At 32.6% G+C, this 11,028-nt stretch overlaps 1 protein-coding gene across 1 annotated transcript; it reads left to right on the forward strand.

Moving 5' to 3' along the window:
• Window positions 1-5,048: 5,048 nt before the first annotated feature.
• On the forward strand, window positions 5,049-11,005 carry ASHH1 (SET domain group 26). The gene is made up of 11 exons (XM_007019512.3): window positions 5,049-5,207; window positions 5,351-5,436; window positions 5,536-5,600; window positions 5,833-5,989; window positions 6,810-6,896; window positions 7,022-7,106; window positions 7,188-7,281; window positions 7,397-7,595; window positions 7,682-7,716; window positions 8,844-9,315; window positions 10,525-11,005. The coding sequence occupies exons 2-11, from the start codon at window positions 5,434-5,436 to the stop codon at window positions 10,798-10,800; spliced, it is 1,473 nt and encodes a 490-aa protein (XP_007019574.3). The 5' UTR covers window positions 5,049-5,207; window positions 5,351-5,433; the 3' UTR covers window positions 10,801-11,005.
• Window positions 11,006-11,028: the final 23 nt, after the last annotated feature.

An 11,028-nucleotide genomic window follows, 5' to 3' on the forward strand; every position in this document is an offset into this window, starting at 1 on the left:
AAACTTTCCCAATTCTCTTCACCTCAACTTGTTAATCAAAATAATCACTAATCATGACAACAAGGCATGGAAATTCTACTAGAGACCAAAAAAGAGAATCATCATTAAGGTCGAATCACAGTTTTAGGAAGAACTTCAATAATCACGGACAGAGACAAAGGTATTTGTATCTATTTTCACACCTTCAAGTGATTCTTGGTCAACCAATTGATTTGGATTACCTAAACACATTATAATTCCCACACTTAAAGAATCTCAAAGAACAGGGTTAGTTGACAACTTTAGAAATGAATAGACGTTATTATGAGAATTTAGTCAAGGTTTTCTATTCAAATGCTAACACTACATTCATCAATAATGAAGGAAAGCAATATACTTCTAGGGTCACATTCACTACATCAATCATGGGAAAAGAAATAGGTATTTCTCCACTAGTAATCAATCATGTCTTAAACATTCCTAATTTTGGAATTGACCTAGAAAGTCTACATAATAGACTCAATGAACATGACTTAGAAAAGAGTTCTTCATCTTCCCTCCACTAACACCATTAGAACCTTTCAATTTAAATCGTTCAAGCTTTCATGATAGAATTTTACACTTAATTCTGTGTTGGTTTTTAAGACCAAGTGGAACTGAATATTCAGTTGTGAAAAGCTCTTCGTGCATCACATCAAACATAACAAGTAGATCAACTTGGGTTATTTTGTTCTTAGAGACATGATAGAAGTAATTAAAAGAAAGAATAAAAGATTAGTTCATGGAATGGTGATTAGCCAACTGATGGATGCACTTGAGGTCGACACTAGATCAGACTTGATGATCAAATGTCGAATTCAGAAGACCATTAAAGAAGCAATAAAGGAGTTTGAATATCACTTGGTTGAAGGTAAATGGTATCAAAAGAATATGACACTTGCACAAGTTCCTGAACAAAAGAAAACAGAAACAGATGATAGTAGGAATTTCATTAACACTGAAGATCCTCTTTCTAAAACACCATGAACTCCTTGATTGTAGAAATGGACAACTACTTTGACAGTTAGATAAAAAAGTTACTACTTTAAAAATATATATAAAGAGAAGATGAGTTAGCTTAAGAAGAAGTTTGATTTAAACTGTTGATCCTCAAGTCAATCCATTAGAAGACATATATTAATTTGTTCCACAAAGTTATTGTAACTTTTAAAACATTTGAATTATTAACTTTATTGGATGACTTTCACATTTTCATATGCATACATTCATCCACATATTTTCTGATATCAATTGATTGATACATTTGACTAGTTTTTATATTTTATCCTTAAATGTTAATTGATAATTATCCTTAACTTTTGTTACTAAAGTTTTATTTTTTTATGAGTATTTTTTCTTATTAATCCTATACTCTATTTTCTATTCCCTTTTTATATAACAAAAAGGGGGTGAAATATTATGAGTAATTTGTGCTTAACTTTTCATTCATGAAGGCTAGATTTTTAAAACCTGATTTAAAAAGTGCTTTTAAACTTAAATGTAAATATTTTTGAAAAAACACAAATTTTGGGGGAGCTTACTCAAGAAAAATATTTTGAAATCTTTAACATATTTTTAGGGGAGTTTGCTTCAATGAGCAAATTTAACTCTTAATTTTGTCATATCAAAAGGGGCAAATTATTAGCTTTATTTTGTTTTTGACATGACAAAATTGATTGAAGTTAATGAGTTTTGAAAATGAATGAAAAATATTTTTGAATACGAAGAAAATCCTCGAAAGAGTGTTAAAGTTAAACTTAAAAGAAAAATATACTAAAATGTTTTGATTGTTTGAACATGTTCAAAATATGAATACTTATGCTCTTAAACTTAAAGAAATATCTCATAATTTTCTCAAAAATCTTTTGTTTTCAAAATTCAAAGTGACAGTCTAAGAATCAAGTTCTGAAAAGAAATGACTTGATTCTTAAATGAAAAGAAAGCAAAATCTATTTCTTTGATTATAGGAAGAATCGATTCTAGAGAATACGAAGTCAGTTTTTAAACAAAGATCAATAGTGAAGAATCAATTCTAAGAAAAGAAGAAGTCGGTTCTTGAAAGATAAAAGCTTCAAGTTTTGTAAAGAACTGGCACTTTAGGAACAAAAAATCGGTTCTAAAGAGACAAAATGCAAAAGAAGAAAAGTAAAGAAGAGAAAATTAATTTTATATGGAGAAGATATCGGTTCTTGAAGCAACAAAAGTACAATTTAGAAACTTGGTAACTAAGAAAGAAATGACACAACAGGACAAAAGTGGAGCGGCAAAAATCAAGTTTAAATTCAAATTTTGGCACCAGACCATAGTGAAGAACCGATACTTTGAGGTAAATGAATCAATTTTTCAAGATTGCAAAAGTGTCACCTTTGAACCCGATTATAGAAGAAACACCACCTCAAAATCGAAAAATCGATTCTCTAAAGACAGCAAGTTAAAAACTTTGTGAAGAACCAACAACTCAACAGTAAAAAATTGATTTTATAGACGCAATAGAATTTTGCAAGCTAGTTGGAACATATAAGAAATTATTCAAATTTCATTCTAACGGGCAAAAAGTCAAGGAGGCTATAAATATCCATATTGAGGACGTTAAAGCAAGAAAATAGGAGGAATTTTAAAGAATTTGAACCACCTTTAAAAAAGAAAAAAATGAAAAAAAGAAAAAGAAAAAGTTGTGTGTAGAAAATTCGCACCTTTAAGTAAGCATAGTGCTTAAAATCATATAATTATTCTTCAATTGATCCTTATTGAGCTTAAACCTTTTTTTATCATCCATATCTTTGTGAAAGCTCTCACCTTTTTTATTCTAAACTTTTTTATCAACCTTTCTAAACGTTTGAGTTGATGATTCATTATAATCCATTATTATATTGGTTATACCTTCAAGCAAAAGGTAGAGGGGTTTTGCTTGATGTTTTAAAAGGTTTTATCTTGTGTAAAGGTTATGTTTAAACCTGAAAAAGACAATGTCTTGATAGAGGTTATGTCTGATCCTGCAAAAGGCATGTTATAGAGGTTATGTTTGACCTTGTTGGAAAAGCAAGCTAATAGTGGATTCAAACTCTTTGTGTTATCAAGGGAGAGGATGTAGGCACGAAAAGGCCAAATCTCTGTATAAATCCTGCTGAGTGCTTTTTTTTTTTTTGTTCTTTACTCATTCAATTTATACTTTGTTTTGCTATTTTTTTTATATATATAGTGGAAAAAATAAAGCTCACTACATCATTCTAGACCAGGAAATACTCATACTATCTGCAAGTAAAATTGCACTAATACTAGGTGGTGGAGAATCATAATATGTAATCCCAAGGGAAGATTCTCATGGTGAGTGGCCATCCAATTCGCACATTGATTTGCTTCACGATGGATGTGAGTTAAGGTACAGTCCCAAGACCGTTGAAATAGCTCCCTGATACACTTGAGTAAACCTGCATTTTGCTTCGGTTGCAAACTTTGGTTAGAAATTTTCTGGACAGCAAGCAGAGAATCTGACTCCACCTGAACCTTTCTAAATCCTTTGTCCCAACATAAAGTTAATCCCCAATATAAAGCCCATAATTCTACTTGCAAGGAACAAGAAATACCAATTTTATAATTGAACCCCAAGAGCCAATTGCCAACTTCATCTGTGATAACTCCCCCTACTGTTGCCATTTCGGGTTGACCTCTAGCACTTCCATCAACATTAAGCTTAACATACAAATGTTTAGGAAGTTCCCAAGATATTAATATTTCCTTCTTTACCGCGTCATGCTCTCTCCTCAAAAAACCCAAGCTTTTTTAGATTTGGTCCATATTTGCTGCCTAGCATCACGTGGCCAGTTAAAAGAGTCATCAAAAACAAAAAAGTTCCTCCAATACCAGATTAACCATAAAGAATACATAAAAATAATGCTCCATGGTATTCCAGCAAGGATATCTACACTTCTCACATTATCCATTATCCAACTTTTTAAGTCAAGGAAAAAAAAACTTCCATTTATTAATGTGGGGTCAATCTTAGCCAAAGATTCCTACAAGGCCCACGTATACTAACATGTTGTTTTGCTATTTCATTCTTTCATATTTTTGCTTCATTTTCAAAGATTTTAGAAAAAGTGAAAATTTTTAATTAAAAACCATTTCACCACCTCTTTTGGTAGTTTTACTTTAAATTTATCTTTTCTAATAACATGTTAGTATGTCACGTCAATGTTACATGGTATAGAATGACAAATAACATTTTGATTAAGTCAATAATTAATTATAAGGGCTTATTTGATTCAAAATAAAAATACAAAGATTTGTTTGAAACGTAATAAAATGATAAAAACTTATTGGAATTTTTCTAAATATTTTAAAGGCTTTTTTAGATATTATGCTTATTATTTTTAATATAATACAAAATAATGAAGGTTAATTAAATAAAAAATTTTATACATAAAATAAGAAAAAAGTTTTTCGCATATGAAAACCTCTCAGTTCTTTTAATTTTCAATTTATGATTTATTTGAGTAATAAACTAACTAGTATAACAACATGGTGAGAAATAAATAAATAAATAAGGTTACATATTATTTATATATAATATTTTTAATGTTGACAAAGATGTTTTAAAGGTCTTGCATAATTGATAAGTATTGATATTTTTATAGTGTTATAATAGAAAATTGTTGAAGATGAATCAAGATGAAATTTTTTTCTAGAGGATGATCCAAATAACAAAAAAAATATATTTTCAACCGTTTATCCAAATAATAAAAAATATAAAATTTTCTAATAATATATTTTATCTAAATAGGATTTTTTTTTCCAGCATGTTATTATTTGGATTCAGGTGAACTGGATGGGTATATGGGGCTCGGATAAATTTTGCCAAGAGAAGATAATTATGGAAGTTGGGCTAGATCAAGCCACGAAGCACCTTGTCCATGCTTAGCTTGAATATTGCATCCGTTGGTCAAAGGCCACCTAAATAACCAAATGGGCCGAACATGGTTGTCCATTCCATGAGGACTATGACCAAAGAAATCAAATTAAATTTCAATTAATAAAGTTCTTATTTTTCAGAAAAGTACAAATCATGTTCATTCTGCAAAATTGGTGGGGGGAAATCAAGAGAAAACAAGTAAAAGAGTTGGGTATGGTACAGAACCGACGATGTTTCGTCACTGACTTCAGCAAGTAATATTTCAAAATTTCACTTAACGGTTCGTCCATCTATTTCCATATCATTCATGCTTTTCTTCTTCTTCAATCGAATATTGGATAAACCCTAGCCAATTCAATTCACAATTTAGGTTTTTGTTTTCGAATTTCACTGATAACCTTTCTTTTTTTTTTTTTTTTGCAGAGATTGAGCTTGGGAATTTATTTATTTATTTTTGCTTATTGTAATGTGGATATGTGGTGATTTGGCTTAGGGATATTCCTCAAATGGTATTTTTATTATCATCGTCATCACCTTTTTATTTTTTGTTGAATTGCTTGATTTATAGTATTTATGTTACTATATTTATTAAATTGTTTTATTTGAAGGATCCAGAGAATGACGACCTTCCTCAATACGAGCATGTTTTTCAAAATGAATTCTCATATCGAAAGTAAGATATGTTTTTGATCATAACTGTTTTTTTTTCCTTACTGTTCGTTTAGATATGATAAACCTCATGTTTCTCATAGCTGCTTGGATGTTTTCAATTTCAATTATATGAAATACAGCAATTTTTGGAGCCTTCTTAAAAATGGGTCTTCTTTGTTTGTGTCTAAGACAGTGCTGCCTTTAATTTACATGATGATTACCTAATTGACATATGAAATTCCATTTTCTTGAAGACACAAAAAGCAAAAGGAGGAGGATATTGCCATATGTGAGTGTAAATTTGACTTCAGCGATCCTGATAGTGCATGTGGAGAGAGGTGCTTGAATGTACTAACAAGCACAGAATGTACTCCCGGTTATTGTCCGTGCGGTGTTTACTGCAAGAATCAGGTAAAGATTTTGTCTGACATGCATGTGCAACAAGATGGATTGGGGGGTGGATATGAGGCTATATGTGTGTGTGTTTCTTTATGTGCATCTTCCTAAGTGTGTGCATGTAAGGCAGGGACTAGTGATTATCCCATTGCTTTGAGAATGTCACCCTGAAGCTGTGATATACAATCTACTATTCAGCATATGTTATAATTGAATGTTGCTTTGTCTTTATGTTCTTTTTCTTGAATATTAGCTTTTATATAGTTTTGTTCTTTGATAAATTCTCAAGAGCTGAATAATTGTGCTTGACATTTCATAAGATGCTGTTTCCAGTTTATATTATTGTCTTTACTTGCAATTTCAACATTGCTTTTTAAGTCATTTCAATATTCTTTGGTTGCTTCATGAACAGTTTATAGTTATACAAAAGGGTTAGAATTTTTTTTTCTTTTTCTACTTTTCTAAAAAAGAGAAGCTATATTTTCTACAAACTTTCCCCTCAGCTTGGCACTCACATGAAGTCTTCTATCAATGAACAAAAACATGCATAGATTTAATTTCTTTTACTTACTTTCTTGTGCTTTAATTATTTTTTGAAACTTCATGAACTTGTAAATTCGGAAAATGAATTGGTTTGCCGTTTGGGTATAGAACTATTGATAAGGACAAGGTCTTTGGATTATTTGAATTTCCCTGCTTAAATGTTTGAAAGTACTGTTTCATTATTTATTTTGAAGATACTGTTTAATTATCTATAAGTAAAAGACTAACATTTTCTTTGGATAATTAAGAGACTAACATATTTTGGTTAATGTCTTCTGTTCACTTTTAAAAGAAATTTCAGAAATGCCAATATGCAAGAACTACATTATTTAAAACAGAGGGCTGTGGTTGGGGTCTGCTTGCTGCTGAAAATATAAAGGTAATTTGGCAACCCGGCATTAACTTTTGGGATCAATCTGGGGATCTGGCATCAGTTAGTTTGCTGCATCCTTTTCTGTTTCGATCTTTGCTTTCAACATGCTTAGATGAGTTCTCATGATGCAGGCAGGACAGTTTATTATCGAGTACTGTGGAGAAGTAATATCTTGGAAAGAAGCAAAGCAAAGGTCTCAAGCTTATGAAACCCAAGGTGAATTATAAATTTGTGAGAATTCTTGCTTTTTCTGCAAAAAAGAAAGAGACTTATACCCTTCTTCTTCACTTGATGCAGGTCTTAAGGATGCATTTATCATTTCTCTAAATGGCTCTGAATCCATTGATGCCACCAAAAAGGGAAGCCTTGCTAGATTCATCAACCACTCATGGTGAGCCACATATGCATTAAGTTTTCAGCTTTTAATGTTTTCATGTCTAATATCATTCTGGTTGTCTGTTATCCAAAGTTGACATTGACTGAATTATTTTGTTTTAAGTTTTCAGCCAACCAAACTGTGAGACAAGGAAGTGGACTGTTTTGGGAGAAATACGGGTTGGAGTATTTGCAAAGCTAGATATTCCTATTGGAACTGAACTTGCATATAACTATAACTTTGAATGGTACGGTGGTGCAAAAGTTCGCTGCCTCTGTCGTGCACCCAACTGTTCAGGATTTCTTGGAGCAAAGTCTCGTGGCTTTCAGGTAAATGTTTAAGCATGAGATTAGCATTTGATTTATGCTCTTTTATTCATGTAGTTTGAGAAATTTTTTGCAATACTTTTCATCAGGAGGATACCTATCTCTGGGAAGACGACGATGATCGGTAATGCATCTTCCAATACTTTTTTATGATGCAATTTTTGTTCATCTTGAAGTTTTCGTAAGGCCCAGTTAACAGGCATTTTCCTTTTTTTTTTTTTTTTGGGTACATTTTAAGATGGATTTGTAGGCACATTAATCTCTCAACATTGTTAGTCATCTCACCTTCTTTATGGATGGAGGGTTCAGGGAATGGAGGCTACCTGCCATATAGGTCACTAATTGGATAGAAGGGAAGTTATGCATAAAGTATCACATATAAACTTGTATTTACAAAAGTACAGCTGCTTCAGACTTGTCCATCTTTTGGTTTGTCGTTGGACCTTACCTGGTCCAGCTGGTTGAGTTGATGGAATACTCAGGCCTTCTGGATTGTTTTAGACTTTGGATTGAAAGTTTTGGACACAAGTTTAAATAGCCTATCTTAAAACCCCTCGATAGGCTGGTCTCCTCAGAGACTGCATGACATGTAGCGGTGCATAAATTTCCTTAACTCCATCAGAAATGTCAGGAATAAGGCCTTTAAGAGAATTCTAGTGATTTCTTTTGCAAGTGTAATACCAAATTTAGTTGTTGAATGTTTGATAACACTATACTTAGTTTGATGCACTGTATTCTCCTTTTGCTATGTGTTTTTTTAGCTTAGGCTGTTTGCCTTTAGAGAGTTTAAACTTTCAAATTTTTACATCAGAAATGTCCATTGGCTAGTATCAGTTTATTGATGAGATTTCAGTAGAAAGGATTTTATTCTAATGCAACCATTAGTTATTGCACACCCAATGCTGGAAATCAACTTTTGATTGTCTGGCTTTCCTTATTTGAGCTGGTTGTGGCACTGCTAAATTAGATGGCAACATTAGCAATTTGTGAGGTGATAAATGGACATTTTAGTTTAGGAAAAAGAAAGATTTTATTTAGATGCTTGGTGCTGGAGGGAAGTTGTTAACTCTCCAAAATTTCATCAATATCTAAATTTACGCACTTACCCACATGGTGGCTTCCCATTTCTGTTCTTTTTTCTTCACAGAAGGTGCACCTTTGTGCTGTACTTTTTTCCATATGAAATTGTGTTACACTTTCCCTTATAATTTACTTTGTTATTATATTTACCTAAATATGTTTGCTTGGCAGGTATTCAGTTGAAAAAATTCCGTTGTATGATTCTGCAGAAGATGAACCTGCCACAAAGCTCCTCAAAGCTGTTAAGTCAAATTCTGAGAATGATGTTAACATTAAAAATGAACAGCCTGTGACAATGGATGTTAGTGTGAAATCTGAACACCAGTTGGAGTCTACTGCTGATCCAGTTCCTATGGAAGGGGTAGTTGTGAATGAAGTGAAAACCGAATCAACTGAAGAGTTGAACTCATATTCTCCAGATGCTCACCAGGCCTTTTCACAAAAGAATGCAATGATATCTCGCATCAGAAGTAACAGTGCATGCCGGAATTATCACATTGGATCACGGCCCATGTCAAAGAAAAAGTCACAGCATTATTCTCATGGAAAGTCAAAACATCTTTCCAATAAGCAAATTGATTTACAACATCTTGCTCAGCTCTTGGCATCAAAAGAAGCACAAGAGGAAGTTTTCAGATATGAGGTATGGTTGCCTATTTTCTGTTCACTTGATTAGACCAATCTTTGCATGCTATGCTAGAGATCATCTCAGCTTGACGTTAATGATCGCCATCCACTCGGGCACAGAAGCTCTCTTTCTCTACTCATATTACGCTTGGAAAATTTTCATATAAAATATGCATTTGGATGCTTAAACTCGATGTTTCACTTTCCATTATTTTTAATTATACCTAGTTTGCCTTTTTGAGTGAATGAGTATAGTTCAACGAGTGTAATGATTTTTGTGTTTAAGCAACATAAAACTCTCTTCTTCCTGATCGTAATTTCTAAACAATTTTCCCTTCACTACTATTGTTATAAATTTGATTTAAAAGGAGTAGTTATCCTATAGCAAGGCTGTGTCCAAATTTTAAATATGGACTATAATGAAAAAGGAAAATTTGAATGAAGAGTAAATTGCTCTAGAATGTTCTTTATTTATGGGACAATGTCTAATAGTTGAAATGTTGGGAAGTGTATATTAAAATACTGTAAATTATTTCATTGATAAATGGCTTAACCCTGTGTCTAGTCTATTCTACTAGCACATGCATTGCTTTAATTTAATGATATTTGATAAATATTATAGTAGTGATAGATGCTTCAAGTGGTTGTACTCTGTTTTATTTACTTTCGTTTCATCATTAACATCATGATTCAAGAAGGCTGTTTGGTTGTAGTTGACTGATAATCTCTAGATGCCATTTGCTAGATGATCCTTGCTTACATGAAAGGCTTAAGATTAAATCACTAAGTTGTATCATACACATTATAGGACCTTGATTCAAATATTGGGTAAAATGGAAGTAGCACTGAAAGAGAAGGGTTATAATTGCACATCTTTTATATTTATAGTCATCTCAATGATGGATGCTCAAACCGCTATATACAGAAGCCTAATCCTCTTGGCCCCTTTTATCTGGTGTGTGGGTTTTGTAGCGCACGGAGTGAATGTTGAAATTGTGATCAGATCACTATGCTTGAATAATTACTTCAGTTCATTCCCTCTCTCTGTTGGTGGGTGTTTGATTTGGTGTGTGAAAGTTGAAAACTTGAAATTCAATGTTTAACCACATTTATTACTATGCTGGAATCACTGCTGTGGCTCATAGTCCTTTCCCTAGTTGGGCTTGAAGCTTTAAAAGGAATGAACTTTTCTCAGCTGACCTTGGGTTTTTGACTTGCTATGCAGGAATTGAAGAACGAAGCTGCTAGCCAGCTTGCTTCCTTGTATGATGAAATACGACCGGCCATTGAAGAACATGAGAGGGATAGCCAAGACAGTGTAGCAACCAGTGTGGCTGAGAAGTGGATTGAAGCATCCTGCTCGAAACTGAAGATAGAATTTGACTTTCATTCTTCAATTCTGAAAAATATTGTCAGGGCTCCACAAAAGGCGTGTGAGCAATTGAAACCCTGTGAACTTGAAGGAGGCAATGATACTGAAGTGAAATTGTTGGAATTTTGAAAATTAGAAGGGCTTGTTTTAGGAAAGAGCATGTTAACATTAATCGATCAAAGAAATAGGATTTTAAAAAAAGGGAAGTAAATCTGCCAATTAGAGATTCACTTGCATTCAAACAGGTTAATGTCAATCTAAAGGGGAAATTGCCCATTGATTTTTCTCCAAATTTGTTTTATGTGAAGGTAGTGATAGCCTACGTTTAATCAAAGTTTTAGGTGTTGTTTGTTAACG

Source organism: Theobroma cacao, chromosome 8 (assembly GCF_053813885.1).
Source record: "Theobroma cacao isolate CCN51 chromosome 8, ASM5381388v1, whole genome shotgun sequence".
NCBI lineage: Eukaryota > Viridiplantae > Streptophyta > Magnoliopsida > Malvales > Malvaceae > Theobroma > Theobroma cacao.